At 42.3% G+C, this 18,198-nt stretch overlaps 1 protein-coding gene across 1 annotated transcript; it reads right to left on the bottom strand.

Annotated features, from left to right (window-relative positions):
• Window positions 1–625: 625 nt before the first annotated feature.
• Window positions 626–17,173, bottom strand: LOC123994944 (translocating chain-associated membrane protein 2-like). The gene is made up of 11 exons (XM_046298079.1): window positions 16,955–17,173; window positions 14,736–14,799; window positions 14,343–14,452; window positions 13,104–13,220; window positions 12,885–12,943; window positions 12,301–12,385; window positions 6,012–6,082; window positions 4,131–4,235; window positions 2,114–2,257; window positions 1,851–2,008; window positions 626–1,672 (listed from the first exon to the last, which is right to left on the bottom strand). The coding sequence occupies exons 1-11, from the start codon at window positions 17,072–17,074 to the stop codon at window positions 1,596–1,598; spliced, it is 1,110 nt and encodes a 369-aa protein (XP_046154035.1). The 5' UTR covers window positions 17,075–17,173; the 3' UTR covers window positions 626–1,595.
• Between the last annotated feature and the right edge of the window lie 1,025 nt (window positions 17,174–18,198).

The raw sequence follows: 18,198 nt of genomic DNA on the forward strand, positions 1-18,198 counted from the left end.
CCAGCGAGCAGGGAGCCACGCTGGCCCTCCCTCAGTGAGGTAAGGGCCTACATTTCAACAGCTGTTGCCAGAGTGACACATTAACCTGGATTACTTGATTTGGGATTATTTTGTCAGATGAGTGTGTGTGGGTGCATGCATATAAAGCAGACTCCTCCAACAGTATACTCATTCCTCTCCCTTCTTTCTTCAGATGACATCAGAGTGGAACCCTCTTCTTGATGTCATAAAACATATTACTCCCCTAAACAATTTTCTCCATAAGAGAACATCCTTACTACCTTCCCTCAGACTATGAACCAAGTTAAGTACACCCTTGTTGCTTTGACAAAGTCATTTCTGAAGATAATGAATCACTAACCACATGAAATAAATTAAGGTAAAAAAAATATATGAACTGTCCCTCACCTGTCCAGCTCCCCCCATCAGACCTCCTCCTCCTCCAATGAGCTATCAGACACTTTGAGGAAGCAAGGAAGGAGGTTGCAAGGATTTGACAGCCACACAAAACAGATTTGCATCATGGCAATTGCAAATTATCAGTTATTTTAATATTTTAGTGTGTAGTGTACCACACATCAGTTTTATGGTTGAAAGATTCAACAAAATAACAGTCCAGACCATCACAATTGAGAAAAATGCATTATTTAATTAAGTAATAATAGATACCTCTTTAACAAAAACAATGGGAATGGCATGCGGTATTATCCAACATACATGGTCATCAGGATGGGCATGGTTTGTGTCAAGTGACCACAGCATGAGCACAACGCGGTCCGAGTAACGGCGACCATGACCAATAAGAAAGGGCAAAGGAGTAACCAGAGCCCCATGATTGGTCCAATATCAACCTTGTCCCGCCCATTCTACACACTACCTATCACTGACTGGGTAGCATCAAAGCCAGCACATTTGTATGTTCCTCTAGGGCCACCGTAGTATCATCAACATCCTTCCTGCACCACATTACCAGGGTCTTATTTATTAGGGCCCGAAACATTAAAACATTTATCAACGGAAACCCGAAAATGTGCGTTTCTTATTGGACAAGTCCAGATAGTGCCTCAATGTTTCATTCCATTTGGTGCCTAATGAATATGACCAATGTTAAAAACAAAAAGCGAAGCCTGCTCATTCAACAGCGAAAACAGAGCTCAAAATCAGCTGCGGTGACATTTCGACAAACACCACACCAGTATGGTACTTAACGCATGAGGCATCACATTCAATATGACACATACAGTGTGCCAAACAAACATATTCATCGTTCTGTATACAAAGGGAGCTCCAAAAACAGAGTGGCCATAGCAGGCGGTGTGGGTGTATAAAAAAAATACTGATATTAGAGTAGAGAGAGAGAGTAAATGTCTGTTCAGGGCTCATGGGGGGGGGGGGGGGGGGTTTGGTTTTGGATTTTCATCCAGCATTTTAAAGCCGTGTTGTGTCCATAGCGACAGACCCAGGCCCCGCATCACCTCTGGAACACGCAAAACAGGAAGAGGATGAACCGTGTGGGACCAGTTTCCTGTTCCTCTGATTGATAAGCCATATAAAAATCAGGGCCACTGTTAGGGCAGCCATTCCGGGTAGAGCCATTAGGGGGCCTTGATCTTCTTGGGCCGAGGAGAGGCTCCATTCTCGGCTTTGATCACGCCATTTTCATGGTGGCCAACTGTAAGAGGGAGGGAGGAGGGCATACACACATTAACATGTTATTGTTGCTGCAATAGAATGGCTGCAACTCTTACCATTGACCATCTTCTAACTTAAACTGTTATAAATCCCCTACTGATCTTGAACAATGGCGTAAGAGGTGCTATAAACCCATTCTAAAGTGTGTGTACACTCACGGGAGTCTCGCTTAAGAGGTCGGGGGGTTTGCTTGGCAGCGGCCCTCTTCCTAGAGGCTTGTTCGTGTCTGAACTCTCGCCACCGCCTCAGCTGGAAACGGATAAACTTCCACAGGAGCCAGGACTGGGTCAGACACACCAGCAACAGCACAGTCATCCTATACAGAGGGATGATAGAGGGTTAGGGTGTGTGTGTGTGTGTGTGTGTGTGTGTGTGTACATTAGACATAGGTACGCTGTTCAAGCCATCAAAAATCTCTTACCGTATCAGCACAGTGTTAAAGTTGCCCAAGTCCCAGTCCAGTCCCTGGTTTTCAGCGCGGGCCAACCCAAAGCCCACAGCCAGGAACATAAGGGTAAGGGTCACCATCCGCGTGAACACAAAGCACACCGCCCACACGTCAAACCTGGAAAGTGGATAAGTGGATTGTGATTATGCTAGGATTGATTGCATTAAAAGGTAGAGTCAGCAATAAGATATCATTATACACATCAGGGAGATTCACAGCATTTTTAGAAAACAACACAATTGAGATTTGCCAAGAATGTAGATATTGGGAAGAGCCAATAGTGAGAGTCTTGGCAGGTAGTATTTCAGGAAGTCACCCCACTGTGTCTGGTGATGTCACATTGCATAGTTTAGCTTTAATGAAGTGATGTTTATACAGATGAAGTCGGAGGTGGACATACACTAAGGTTGGAGTCATTAAAACTCGTTTTTCAACCACTCCACAAATGTCTTGTTAACAAACTGTAGTTTTGGCAAGTCTGTTAGGACATCTACTTCGTGTATGACACAAGTCATTTTTCAAGTCATTTTTCCAACAATTGTTTACAGACAGATTAATTCCCTTAATCACAATTCCAGTGGGTCAGAAGTGTACATACAGTAAGATGACTATACCTTTAAACAAAATGATGACATGGCTTTAGAAGCTTCTGATAGGCTAATTGACATAATTTGAGTCAATTGGAGGTGTACCTATGCTTTGACATCATGGGAAAATCTAAAATAAGCCAAAACCTCCGAAAATAAATTGTAGACCTCCACAAGTCTGGTTAATACTTGGGAGCAATTTCCAAATGCATGAAGGTACCACGTTCACCTGTACAAACAATAGTATGCAAGTATAAACACCATGGGACCACGCAGCCGTCATACCGCTCAGGAAGGAGACGCATTCTGTCTCCTAGAGATGAACGTACTGTGGTGCGAAAAGTGCAAATTATTCCCAGAACAACAGCAAAGGACCCTGTGAAGATGCTGGAGGAAACAGGTACAAAAGTATCTGTATCCACAGAAAAACAAGTCCTATATCGACATAACCTGAAAGGGCGCTCAGCAAGGAAGAAGCCACTTGACTACGGTTTGCAACTGCACATGGGGACAAAGATCGTACTTTTTGGAGAAATGTCCTCTGGTCTGATGAAACAAAAATAGAACTGTTTGGCCATAATGACCATCGTTATGTTTGGAGGGAAAAGGGGGAGGCTTGCAAGCCAAAGAAAACCATCCCAAACGTGAAGCACGGGGGTGGCAGCATCATGTTGTGGGGGTGCTTTGCTGCAGGAGGGACTGGTGCACTTCACAAAATAGATGGCATCATGAGGAACGAAAATGATGTGGATATATTGAAGCAACATCTCAAGACATCAGTCAGGAAGTTAAAGTTTGGTCGCAAATGGGTCTTCCAAATGGACTATGACCCCAAGCATACTTCCAAAGTTGTGGCAAAACAGCTTAAGGACAACAAAGTCAAGGTATTGGAGTGACCATCACAAAGCCCTGACCTAAATCCCATAGACAATTTGTGGGCAGAACTGGAGAAGTGTGTGAGAGCAAGGAGGCCTACAAAATGTACCCAACTTATTGTGGGAAGCTTGTGCAAGGCTACCCAAAACTTTTGACCCAAGTTAAACATTTTAAAAGGCAATGCTACAAAATACTAATTGAGTGTATGTAAAGTTCTGACCCACTGGAAATGTGATGAACAAAATAAAAGCTTAAATAAATAATTCTCTCTACTATTATTCTGCCATTTCACATTCTTAAACTAAAGTGGTGATCCTAACTGACCTGAAACAGGGAATTTGTACTAGGATTAAATGTCAGAAATGGTGAAAAACTGAGTTTAAATGTATTTGGTTCATGTGTATGTCAACTTCCGACTTCAACAGTATATCACATTCAAATATGAATAGCACTTCATTAAAAAGGTAGACCCCGCGTCATGTTGTTTTGGAGTTGGAAGTAAAAGTACGTTGGAAGTATGAACGCACATTTTTTGGTGGCTCTCATCAGTGAAGTAGAACATCCGTGCGATGTGGAAGCCCATCTCAGACAGGTACTGGAGGCAGAGGAGCACCAGGCCCACACGACTCAAACTGAGGGAGGGGAGAGAGGGGGCGGTGAGGGAGAAGGACATGGTTATGCATGTGTTATGAAGTCCTTATGCAAGTACACATTTGGAGTAAATATGAATATGGCAACTCAGGTGCTCTTAATTAAGTATAGGTGTTTATATATGCTAATGTAAAGTGTCGTCAGAAAGTTCATACCCCTTGACTTATTCTACATTTTGTTGTCTTGACAAAGATTTTCTAGCTGATTTAAGTCAAAACTAAGTCCTTAAGCAAGTACAACTCCATTGTTAGTATTATGGAGTAACTACAATGTTGTTGAGCCATCCTCAGTGTAATGGATGTGATAGGAGAAAACTGTGTAACTGTTTTAAAAAGTCACCATTGGCCTCAGTGACATCCCTGTATCTTTGTAGTTACTGGACATATTGATACACCATCCAAAGTGTAATTAATAACTTCACCAGGCTCAAAAGGGATATTACAATGTTACAATATTACAATGTCTGTTGACCCATCTACCAATAGATGCCCTTCTTTGTGAGCCATTGATAACCTCCCTGGTCTTTGTGGTTGAATCGGTGTTTGAAATTCACTGCTCGACTGAGGGAACTTACTGATTGTACGTGTGGGGTACGGAGATGAGGCAGTCATTCAAATCGAATGTAAAAACACATGTTGCACACAGAGTGAGTCCATGCAACGTGTGACTTGTTAAGCACATTTTTACTCCTGAACTTATTTAGGCTTGTCATAACAAAGGAGTTGAATACTTATTGACTCAAGACACTTCAGCTTTTCATTATTAAATGAATTTGTAGAAGTTGTGAAAAACATAACACTTTGACATTATGGGGTATTGTATGTATACCAGTGACACAAAACCTCAATGTAATACACTTTAAATTCAGGCTCGAACAACAAAATGTGAAAAACATTAAGGGAAGTGAATAAATTCAGAAGGCACTCCATGTGCTTATCTATGCTTCTTTGTGTTGGGTGCTCATGCGATTATATATGCATTTGTGCTAATATTAGGAGCTTATGTGCACGTGCTTCTATTAGGGATGTCACGTTTAAATTAAATTGTTAAGGTTTTAAAAGAAAAGCTAACCGAAAAACATTCAAATCACAGGGCAGTTACCAAAAAACTAACAGGTCCCGATCATCATCAAGGGAAAAAGAAACATTCAACAAATGCCTAACAACAATGCTGTAACGAAAGGAGATATTCATCTTTCAAATGATTTGCTCAGCAAGTTATCCTCTAACAATTGAAAAAAATTGCAGCGTGAGACAAGGAAGTGACTGCAGCGAAGTGCTGTAATGGCGATACTTTGAGAAGTTAGATAAGAAGGTTGTGAAATGCAAACTTAGTGAGGTGGAATTTAGCTACAGTGGCAGTACAGCTGCTGAAAGGGAGGCACCGCGAGACCCAGCCGGTTGCTGGCAGCAGTGCGATAAGGGATGGAATGAGAAATCACACCGCACTGATTACAGAAAGGATTGCGGTTGATATGCAGCCATTGTCAACGGCATGTCTAGAACCAGACTACAAGATGCCATGCATCTGGTCCTTCTGTAGCTCAGTTGGTAGAGCATGGCGCTTGTAACGCCAGGGTAGTGGGTTCGATTCCCGGGACCACCCATACGTAGAATGTATGCACACATGACTAAGTCGCTTTGGATAAAAGCGTCTGCTAAATGGCATATATTATTATTATATTATTTAAAAAAGTGGCAGTTTTAAACATTAAGAACATTTGTCCCATCCCAACTGTAGCTTGTACATGTGCTTACTTGAGCAGGTATGCTGCAGAGACGTGCAGCAGGTAGAGACAGATGTACTGCAGCTGGCGAGGGATCTCTTCCTGAGGACAACAACACAGAGCAGTCACAACAGGAGTGGGTTCCCAACCTTTTTGGAACCATGGCACAACTTGATGGCCAGGGGTTGGAACCGGTTCAGGGAACAGAACACCAGAATATAACAAAAATGTCATGAAACAGATTCAGAACCGTGAAGGAGATTGATCTATACAGTTCCAGAACAGAACCGTTACTTTAAAAACAGGGGAAATCAGCTAACGTTATTTTACTTTCCGGCAACAAAGTGCCGATGATCTGAAAAGTCAGTCAATCGATCAATAATATAATAATACTTCAGCAAAAAATATTTATTTTCAATTTACAATCTATAGAAACAATGAGAGTGGAAAGGTTCAGAGCTTTTGTGAAACATCACAACACAGTTGAAAAAGATATGGCAAATAGAAATCCAATAAGGATGGTGTTAAGAGATAGAAGAGAGGGGTTGAATGGAGCTGAAGGTTGGGACAAATAACAACTAATGTAAAACATACTATGCCCGTAAAACATATATAGGGTTAGGAACTTTTTGGAAAGACTACAGTTTGAAAGATATGAAAAATAGAATCAAACTGGATCGGCATCATAAATATATGGGAGAGGTTGAGAAAGGACGAGTTAAAAACAAACAAAATAAAACTATCGTAAAATAAACTGTCCATAAAATGTATATAGCATGTACAAGCTGGAAATACAGGCCTAAATGTTGTTGTTCACTAGTTTGCTCCAATGGGGGGAGGGGTGGTAGGGTAATAAAGGAAATAAATAAACTCAGCAAAAAAGATACGTCCTCTCACTGTCAACTGCATTTATTTTCAGCAAACTTAACATGTGTAAATATTTGTATGAACATAAGTGTCAACGACTGAGACATAAACTGAACAAGGTCCACGGACATGTGACTAACAAAATTGAATAATGTGTCCCTGAACAAAGGGGGGGTTCAAAAGTAAGCCAATGCAGCTGGTGGCCACACCAGATACTAAGTACTGCAGTGCATCTCCTCCTCATGGACTGCACCAGATTTGCCAGTTCTTGCTGTGAGATGTTACCCCACTCTTCCACCAAGGCACCTGCAATTTTCCCAGACATTTCTGGGGGGGAAATTGCCCTAGCCCAACGATCCAACAGGTCCCAGGCATGCTCAATGGGATTGAGATTTGAGATCTTCGCTGGCCATGGCAGAACACTGACATTTCTGTTTTGCAGGAAATCACACACAGAACGAGCAGTATGGCTGGTGGCATTGTCATGCTGGTGGGTCATGTCAGGTTGAGCCTGCAGGAAGGGTACCACATGAGGGAGGAGGATGTCTTCCCTGTAACTCAGAGCGTTGAGATAGCCTGCAATGACAAGTTCAGTCCGATGATGCTGTGACACACCGCCCCAGACCATGACGGACTCTCCACCTCCAAATCGATCCCGCTCCAGAGTATAGTCCTCGGTGCAACGCTCATTCCTCCGACGACAAACGGGAATCCGACCATCACCCCTGGTGAGACAATACCGCGACTCGTCAGTGAAGAGCACCTTTTGCCACTCCTGTCTGGTCCAGCGACGGTGGGTTTGTGCCCATAGGCGACGTTGTTGCCGGTGATGTCTGGTGAGGACCTGCCTTAGAACAGGCCTACAATCCCTCAGTCCAGTCTCTCTCAGCCTATTGAGGACAGTCTTGAGCACTGAGGGAGGGATTGTGTGTTCCTGGTGTAACTCGGGCAGTTGTTGTTGCCATCCTGTACCTGTCCCACAGGCGTGATGTTTGGATGTACCGATCCTGAGCAGGTGTTGTTACACATGGTCTACCACTGCAAGGACGATCAGCTGTCCGACCTGTAGCACTGTCTTAGGCGTCTCACAGTACGGACATTGCAATTTATTGCCCTGGCCACATCTGCAGTCCTCAGGCCTCCTTGCAGCATGCCTAAGGCATGTTCACGCAGATGAGCAGTGAACCTGGGCATCATTCTTTTGGTGTTTTTCAGAGTCAGTAGAAAGGCCTCTTTAGTGTCCTAAATTTTCATAACTGTGACCTTAATTGCCTACCGTCTGTAAGAAGTTAGTGTCTTAACGACTGTTCCACAGGTGCAAGTTCATTAATATTTTATGGTTCATAAACCAGATAGGATGGCGTATCGCTGCAGAATAATGTTAGCCATGCTGGTTAAGTGTGCCTTGAATTCTAAATAAATCACAGACCATGTCACCAGCATAGCATAGCACAGCAACACTATCACACCCCCTCCTCCATGCTTCACGGTGGGAACCACACATGCAAAGATCATCCATTCACCTACTCTGCGTTTCACAAAGACACGGCGGTTGGAACCAAAAGTCTCAAATTTGACTCATCAGACCAAAAGGACAGATTTCCACCAGTCTAATGTCCATTGCTCGTGTTTCTTGGCCCAAGCAAGTTTCTTCTTTTAGTAGTGGTTCCTTTGCAGCAATTCAACCATGAAGGCCTGATTCACACAGTCTCCGCTGAACAGTTGATGTTGAGATGTGTCTGTTACTTGAACTCTGAAGCATTTATTTGGGCTGCAATTTCTGAGGCTGGCAACTCAGAGATAACTCTGGGTCTTCCTTTCCTGTGGCGGTCCTCACAAGAGCCAGTTTCATCATAGCGTTTGATGGTTTTTGTGACTGTTCTTGTCATAATATGGACTAATGAAGCTGGTTGAGAGAATGCCAAGAGTGAAAAAACGTTCATCAAGGTAAAGGGTGGCTACTTTTTGTATTTGAGATTCTTCAATATTTTGATTTAAATAACACTTTTTTTGGTTACTTCATGATTCCATTTGTGTTATTTCATAGTTTTGATGTCTTCACTAGAAAAATAGTCAAATAAAGAAAACCCCTTGAATTAGTAGGTGTGTACAAACTTTTGACTGGTGCTCTATATAGGGGATACAACCAACCCCGCTCTGCAGAAATTGCTGCAAAGAGACAGAATCAGTAGATAATTTGTTTTGTTAAGAATGGTTGAAGAATTGCAACATTTACCTGGAGTTAACTCTGTAAATAGCACTGCTGGGCGACTTGAAAATTCATAAAATCTAAATCAATCCTATAATACTCTTGGCAAAAATGTGTGTCTTTAATTTACAATCTTTAGAAACTATGAGAATAGGAAGGTTCGGAAATTATTCAGACATCTTCCCTTTTCCTACATTTTGTTACGTTACAGCCTTATTCTAAAATGGACTAAATAAAAAATGTCCTCAATCTACACACAATAACCCATAAATGACGAAGTGAACAGTTTTTATTTTTAATCAAATGTATTACAAATAAAAAACTGAGATAAGTATTCGGACCCTTTGCTATGAGACTCAAAATTGAGCTCAGATGCATCCTGTTTCCATTGATCATCCTTGAGATGTTTCTACAACTTGATTGGAGTCCACCTGTGGTAAATTCAAAAGATTGGACGTGATTTGGAAAGGCACACACACCTGTCTATATAAGGTCCCACAATTGACAGTGCATGTCAGAGCAAAAAACAAACCATGATGTTGAAGGAATTGTCCATAGAGCTCCAAGACAGGATTGTGTCGAGGAACAGATCTGGGGAAGGCTACCAAAACATTTATGCAGCATTGACGGTCCCCAAGAACACAGTGTCCTCCATCATTCTGAAATGGGAGAAGTTTGGAACCACCTAGAGCTGGCCTCACGGCCAAACTAAGCAATCGGGGGAGAAGGGCCTTGGTCAGGGAGGTGACAAAGAACTTGATGGTCAGTGACAGAGAACCAGAGATGTTCTGTGGAGATGGTTTTCCTTCTGGAAGGTTCTCGCAACACTCCACCAATCAGGCCTTTTTGGTAGAGTGGCCAGATGGAAGCCACTCTTCAATTAAAAAGGCACATAACAGCCCGCTTGGAGTTTGTCAAACGCCACCTAAAGGACTCTTACACTATGAGAAACAAGATTATGTGGTCTGATGCAACCAAGATTGAACTCTTTGGCCTGAATGCCAAGCGTCACATCTGTAAGAAACCTGGCACCATTCCTACAGTGAAGCATGGGGTGGCAGCATCACGCTGTGGGGATATTTTTCAGTGGCAGGGACAGGGAGACTAGTCAGGATCGAGGGAAAGAAGAACTGAGCAAAGTACAGAGAGATCCTTAATGAAAACCTGCTTCAGAGCACTCAGGACCTCAGACTGGGACGAAGGTTCACCTTCCAACAGGACAATGATTTTAACCAGGCTGGTGTGACCGAAGTGAAATGGCTGGCTAGTTAGCGCACTAATAGCGTCTCAAAATTCACTCGCTCTGAACCTTGGAGTGGCTGTTCCCCTTGCTCTGCATGGGTAATGCTGCTTCGAGGGTGGCTGTTGTCGTTGTGTTGCTGGTTCGAGCCCAGGGAGGAGCGAGGAGAGGGACGGAGGCTATACCGTTACACTGGCAATACTAAAGTGCCTATAAGAACATCCAATAGTCGAAGGTTAATGAAATACAAATGGTATTGAGGGAAATAGTCTTCTAATAACTACAGCCTAACACTTCTTACCTGGGAATTTTGAAGACTCATGTTAAAAGGAACCACCAGCTTTCATATGTTTTCATGTTCTGAGCAAGGAACTGAAACGATAAGCTTTCTTACAAAGCACATATTGCACTTTTACGTTCTTCTCCAACACTTTGTTTTTGCATAATTTGAACCAAATTGAACATGTTTCATTATCTACTTGAGGCTAAATTGATTTTGATGTATTTTATTAAGTTAAAATAAGTGTTAATTCAGTATTGTTGCAATTGTCATTATTACAAATACATTGTGTGTGTATATATATATATATATACGATGTATCTTTTTTCTTTTCTTTTAAAATCGGCCGATTAATCGGTACCAGCTTTTTTTGGACCTCCAATAATCAATCGGTATCAGTGTTGAAACATAATCGGTCGACCTCTAGTCTGAATACCTTCCAAATGCACTGTAGATGGGAGGGGTTGAGTGGAGCTGAAGGATGGGACTAAAAATTCCAGGCTGTATCACAACTGGTCGTGATTGGGAGTCCCCTTGGCCCAGCGTTGTCCAGGTTAGGGATTGGCCGGGATAGGCCATCATTTTAAATAATAATTTGTTAAATCGACTTGTCTATTTGAATAAAGGATAAATCATTAAATCAAATATTTTATTTTTTATGGGGGATTGGGTGATGCAAACAATTACATTGATGGAAGCCACAATCTACCATATAACAGCTGATCTATTCCCCCAACAAATCTTTTTTTTTGAGGGTGAACCACTGCTTTGTGCACGGTAGCAAAGCGTTTTGCAATGGAAAAACTAAAACATGCGTTTCTAATTGGACAAGTTCGGGTAGGTCCCTCCCCTTTTCTGCCAGCTTGCTTCCGTTCGGTTCTTATGGAATGCAACTTGGTTACATCATCCTACTCTCAATTCATAAAGAGCGTCTGCATCTCGTTCTCTGTCAACGGGAATGTTAATGGTCAGAATGAGGTAGTGTGGGTGCAAACTAATGTTGTATTAAAAGGATAGTTCGCTCAAATGACACATTCACATATTTGTTGCCTTACCTTCAAAGCAGTCTATGGACGAGGATTGAAACTTTCAAGGTGAGGAAGTAATATGTGATTTTGGTCAAAAAGCACTTGAGAAAAAAAGAAACCTGCACACTGCTCTTTAATAAACCTTACGTATCGGCCCCACGGCCTTCATCAGAGCTTTTGAGAGTTAACTTTTCTTTTTGCACCCTTATGTAGACCTAGCCCCACCCACATCCATTCCACACATTGAATGGGGTTGGAGTTGAGGTTTTACCTACATAGCACAGCCAACGTGGACATGTAATAATGTAGATAACATGGGTGGTGGAGCACGTAATAATGTAAATTATTTGGAACCATTTTCCTGTATGTGGGTGGCAGAAATATTCACACATCACCATATCATTACACTGTGCGCAACCTCTGCATCTATAAGAGGGTGTAAAAGAGCCTGGCTGATAGTCGGCATGGACCAATTATTGCAACCTCTCCTATTAACAATAAGTGGTGGATTGTTAAATTCTGCTGGCAAGGCTGGGTCCGCAAAGAAGACAGCTCCGGTGCCTTTAGAATGGTGAAAAATCCTTTACATTTGGGTGGAAAATGCTTTTTATGAGGAATATGATGTGACAGAATTCCTTATTCAGACTAAAGGAAGATTTCATTCATTTTCACTTTTCTCACAGCTTCAGCACTGACCTTGCGTACTTTCTGGAAGTAGAGCTCAGGAAGGGAGTGAAGCCAGTAGGCCAGCTGAGTGAGGTAGAAGAACTTCACCTGAAACCTGCAGTGGGACACACACACACACACACACACACACACACACACACACACACACACACACACACACACACACACACACACACACACACACACACACACACACACACACACACACACACACACACACAGTTTAAGGATATGATGCAGAGCAGGGTTCTCCTGACAACTCTGGTCCTGGAGATCTATTGGGTGTGCAGGCTTTTGTTCCAGCCCTGCAGTAACATACCCAGTTCAGCGTAGAGAAGGGTTGTTTAACCCATCATGAGAGGCCTACTAATAGTTACACCTGAGAAGAATACAATCTTACATGTTTACTGTACTGGAAGATAAACTAAGTTACATTGCCATTTTACTAATTGTTATGGTTATCACAAGACATCTTGTTCGTGTCTGCGCCCTACAGATCCTGGTCGAGAGTAGTGCACTACACAGGGAATAAGGTGCCATTTGAGACACAGACAGGAACAAGATACCCCTGTAATAGTGCCGAGTCATCATACCTGAGATGGACATGTGGGTAGTTCTCCCAAAGGCTGCTAGGGTGAAACAGGTATCCTTCCTGAAAAGGGAGACTTTAGTGGAAGTCTTCATGATGATTTGACTTTACACTACACTTTGGTGTGTGTGTGTGTGTGTGTGTGTGTGTGTGTGTGTGTGTGTGTGTGTGTGTGTGTGTGTGTGTGTGTGTGTGTGTGTGTGTGTGTGTGTGTGTGTCTTACTGTTATGAGTATGTAGAAACTCCACACGCTAGACACCAGATGAAACACACACAGCTGGCCTGACTCATTAAACTTGGTGTTCTTGCTTTTTGAGAGATGGAGACGCCTATTCACTTTCTGAAAACAGAACAAAAAAGCATTTGATTACAAATAGGTTCCAGATATCGTGGGGTTGTGTCAAAATGGGGTTCATTTCCTGGTTCCATAGAAACATTGTCATAATGATACACAAGGAAGTGTACAGAAACAAAAGATGCAAAGTGCCATCTTTAACCACTCTGACGCACTTTGAGCAGAGACGTACAAGTGTTACCCCAGGGGGGACAGGGGAACACAGTCGGTCTTCAACGAGCTTCGGGGGACCGCATTGAAAGTGTGTTATATTTCCTCGCTGTCAAAGTTGGGAGAAAAAAAACGTCCTCTAGCCATATTTTGGGAATTGTTTTATGCTCCCTGATTGTCTTTCATTTCGGTGATTGTTAGCGAGCTGAATAGTCAAGAAACTGTATGAATGTAGGTCCATTCTTTCAGAGTTTCGATTTGGATTTATTCATAAAATAAATATGTCTTAAACCACAGGTTTGACACCCATTGTAGAACACAGTTGATGATAGAGTGTGAAATAATATTACAATCCTTTTCCTGTTAGTCAGGGTCCCAGATCTTTTTGTACAGTCTTGCCAACTCTTATGTTTAGCATTGCAGTGACCATAAGAGTTGGCATGACAGCACAAACAGATCTAGCACCAGGGTCCCTAACCACAAAGCACTCCTACTCGGAAATGCTTTGTGAATACGGCCCCAGGCTACATCCCTGTATTCTGGAGGTTTTGTATAGGAGAGGAGACATAAAGACAACCCCATTTGACCTTGTGACCTCATAATGAGTATGTGTGCAGTAGGCCCAACAACCTTGATCTAAGGTCTGTTTTGCATTTCCAATTTAAATGGTTTATGCTACATTTGTCTGATCCTAGCTCTGTGCATACAAGGGCAACTTCTACTCAGATCAGTCAGTCTCCATTGTTCCAGAGTTTAATCTCCATTTTACCCATCGGTGTTCCCCTATCTACCGTTGTATCGACAAGGCGGGCCACCCCACCTAGCCCTATTGCCTCCAGTCTACAAGATTGTGGCATCTATTGGATTGAAATTACAGACAGTTAAGATGCCAGAGTTTCTGGATGTTGCATTTAGAACACAAATACCCACAATGCAGTGAGGCTTGGTATTACTCACATCCAGGATGTACTCCTGCACCACAGCGTGGAGGATGATGGTGATGAAGAAATAGAAGAGGATGGTGGCCCAGTCCCGCCAGCCATACTGGTACAATGTCACCTCTCCCTCTGGACAGACAGACAGTGGAGGGCAGGTAGGCATAATGAGTGACAAAGTACACACAAAGCAGGCTACAGCGAAGAATGCACCGATGACGACAGGTATGACAGAAATGGCAGATAAACCTACTCTGGTAAACAGGCTATGGATGTATCCCAAATGGCAACCTATTCCCTACACAGCGCACTACTTTTGACCAGAGCCCATTGGGCCCTGATCAAAGTAGTGTACTATATAGGGTATAGATTCATAGCTGACGTGGTAGTGTTGAATGGGGGTTGTGGCACAAACCTGGTGACTGGGTGCTGATGTTGTACTGGGGTTGAATGAACAGTATTGCAGTTTTTGCTGTTGCCTAGAAAAGAGAAGCATAAGCACATTTAGGTTAGATATATGCTGAGATTAGATATCTAATGTTTTATGAAACTGCCGAGCGACTTGCCTATGAATTACTTTCTTGTTTACAAAAGCAAGTAGACAGACACATACGGAGTGGATACATTTATGTTAATGGACATTTGTGTGCGTATGGCTGTCTTTCTACAGACTGTTTCCATATAGCGTCATGTCGATTGACACAATTGGCATGCTGACTGCAGGAATGTCCACCAGAGCTGTTGCATGAGGATTTTGTTAACTGCTCTACCATAGGCCACCTCCAATGTTGCTTTAGAGAATTTGGCAGTATGTCCAACCGGCCTCACAACTGTTACACGTGTAACCATGTCAGTGGGGAAAAACTCATTCTGATTGGCTGGGCCTAACTCCCAAGTGGGTGGGCCAATGTCCTCCCCCGCCCACCCATGTGAAATCCATAGATTAAGGACTAATTCATTTCGACTTAATGATTTCCGTAAATGTACTGTAAAATCGTTAATTGTTGCGGTTATATTTTTGTTCGGTATAGTTCGCGTGTACTAGCTACCTAGCATGTCCTAGCTGGCTAGCGTGCATGTAGTGACGCAGAGCGTCGTGGGCAAGGCACGTAGAGAGCTAACGCTAATGGGCGTGGTACTGTTACAGTAACCCTCAATGGCAGAGGGCGAGTAGGTACTGTAGTCCACAGATACTTTGGGAAAGGAAAGCTCTCTCAAACACCTCACACGCTTGGGGCGGTAATTTGACGATGTTCTTCTAAAGTGAATTCCGAGGGGGGCGGTGCTGTGTTTATACATATAAAAAACGAGTTGTCTCGCCAGGACGAAGGGATACGCCGTTTATTTTACGGTAAACTCGAGCGCACTCACAGGTTGACAACATTCCACGCGCGCCAGGGCCACCTGGTGTCAAAACTAAACCCCACCGAGTTCTAGTTTGCATGGGTCAGAGTTAACTGTTACCACAGTGACTTTCCGAGTCGTGAAAGCTCAAGGAAACCCCCTCCATAGTCTATATATAGCCTTCACACCAAGGGCAACAGCGCGAAGGAACTGAGAATACCGGATTGATACCTGAAACAGTCACAGCAATGCAAACGATTTAGCCAAACCAACCGTAGACTAGGTTGTTTATGGCAGATTAGACTACAGCAAGGGTTTCCTTACGTGCGAATTCATCAGCCGGCCTATGACGACCATGTTTTTGTCGAGGCATTAAATTATCTACCCAAATCGAAGGGGTACAACGCCAATCTAACATTTGTAATTTAATTAAGATGACAGGTCGGGCGCAAGTAGAACGCAATTCGTGTCACGGTCAGTGCACGGAAAAACAAACACTTCCACTCTTTCACTGCAACACAACCCGCTGCAGCAGCGCTCAAACATTGAGACGTGGCAGTTAACGCGATCAAATTGGTGCAACGGGCTTCCTTCGTCGAACAGTTTTGTCAACGGGAACCAAGGGGCACTGAACATGTAACGTTATTCGTTTATGGCAATTAGTTGTGCCTTAAAATGAGCCTTCCTTGATTTCAAATACACCGAACTAGTTTGCTCAAGTTTAACGTCAATGAAAAAAGTGCCATACTCTTACATTTTCAATTCTTACCAAACACACTAAGTTGGTTACTCGTAGGCTATGCAAAAACTTCTACATTTCAGACTGAACGAGTTCCGTTGCAGCTGACAAAATGAGCTACTTTAGATGAACTACTGTAGCCTAGAAACAGAGCGATGTCGAGATGAAGGAAATGATAGGAAGTTATGCTGTAAAAAAATGTCCCGTCTTTCACTTCCACTTCACCGCTGTCAACTTGCACATAAACCGTGATCAAACCACGATAAATTGTGACTTTGCAACCCTAGGTAGCCAACGCTATTGTGTTAACAAAAACTGCAACATTGTATCTACCAACCACCGCCATATCGTCATAACACAATGAGTAACAGTGTAGCCAACAGCGGCAGTCAAAGTTAGTTGCAACTGCTTTCACGTGAAACAGATGAAAGATATTACATGACGTTCAACTACATGCCATGGGAATATCTCGTGGTTGAATCTGTAGTGGACCTTCCAACAAAAAACAGCTGAGGTAGACGAGGGAAAATTGGAATCAGAATTCATCTCACCTCAAACATCAATCCAATCAGAATGAAAATGACCAAACTAAAGACGATATCAGCATGATTCTGTATTAAGAATTCCTGGCTGAAGAAGGGATAACTCTTGTTTCTCCTCCGGAATGCCATTTCAGCAGAATGACTTTTTCCCGACTTTTTACTTTATCCAACAAAAAAAAACTGACTGCGAAGTTCAGGAGTTAACTTTCTCCTTGCTCTGCGCATGTGCAAACTCTAAAAGGGGACGTTTTGAGAATTCCTCATTAAAGGTAAGGCTAAGTGAAATTCCTTCCTTTCTAGCAACTTCAGAATTACACAATGCTGCAGAACATTCAAAGCATTTTCTTATTTACAACAAAAACAACATATCTGAAGAGACTTGAATGTAAAAATATTTCAATGATCGAGCTTGTTTAAGTCACCCGCCTCTTTTCATAGGACAAATAAGGACACAAAAGTTACCACATATTACCTATGCATTTCTATGTAATGCATACCATAACTAATTTGCTCTTACTGTAGATATAAAATTATAATATAATTCATACATTAATTTGTGTACATTGAATTAAATGAAAGTTGAAATAATTACAAGACATTTTTGCATCAAGTCCACCCAATATAACCTTTATTGCTTGTTCGTTATTACATCAACTGTGGCCTTGACCTATGTAACAAAATGTTGAATAGGCAAAGCACCTGAGAGGGGGGAAAGTATGAAAACCAGCATAATATCAGTGTTCTGTACGTGTTGCCTATGTACAGTGCCTTCCGAAAGTATTCACACCCCTTGACTTCATCCACATTTTCTTACAAAATGGGATTAAAATAGATGTAATTTCCTTTTTTTTGTCAACGATCTACACAACACAGTCTGTAATGTGAAAGTGGAAGAAAAATGTAAAATGTGTAAAAAATGTATGAAAAATAAAAACACTAATATATCTTGATAAGTATTCAACCCCCTGAGTAAATACTAATGTTAGAATCACCTTTGGTAGCGACAACAGCGGTGAGTCTTTCTGGGTAAGTCTCTTCAGTTTTCCACTCCTGGATTGTGCAACATTTGCCCATTTATTCTTTTCAACTTTTTTCAAATTCTATCAAATTGGTTGTTGACCATTGCCCGACAACCATTTTTAGGTCTTGCCATAAGTTTGCAAGCAGATTTAAATCAAAACTGTAACTCGGACACTCAGGGATATTCACTGTCTTCTTGGTAAGCAACTCCAGTGCATATTTGGCCTAGTGTT

Source organism: Oncorhynchus gorbuscha, linkage group LG14 (assembly GCF_021184085.1).
Source record: "Oncorhynchus gorbuscha isolate QuinsamMale2020 ecotype Even-year linkage group LG14, OgorEven_v1.0, whole genome shotgun sequence".
Taxonomy (NCBI): Eukaryota; Metazoa; Chordata; class Actinopteri; order Salmoniformes; family Salmonidae; genus Oncorhynchus; species Oncorhynchus gorbuscha.

What these genes read in the sequence shown, in the direction of transcription:
- LOC123994944 (XM_046298079.1), bottom strand. Translation starts at nt 17,074, where the DNA reads ATGGCATTCCGGAGGAGAAACAAGAGTTATCCCTTCTTCAGCCAGGAA. An exon ending in TGATTGGATTGATGTTTGAG is followed by an intron (nt 14,800 to 16,954) that starts GTGAGATGAATT and finishes TCTCTTTTCTAG; the next exon opens with GCAACAGCAAAAACTGCAAT. An exon ending in TCTGCAGCATACCTGCTCAA is followed by an intron (nt 4,236 to 6,011) that starts GTAAGCACATGT and finishes CCCCTCCCTCAG; the next exon opens with TTTGAGTCGTGTGGGCCTGG.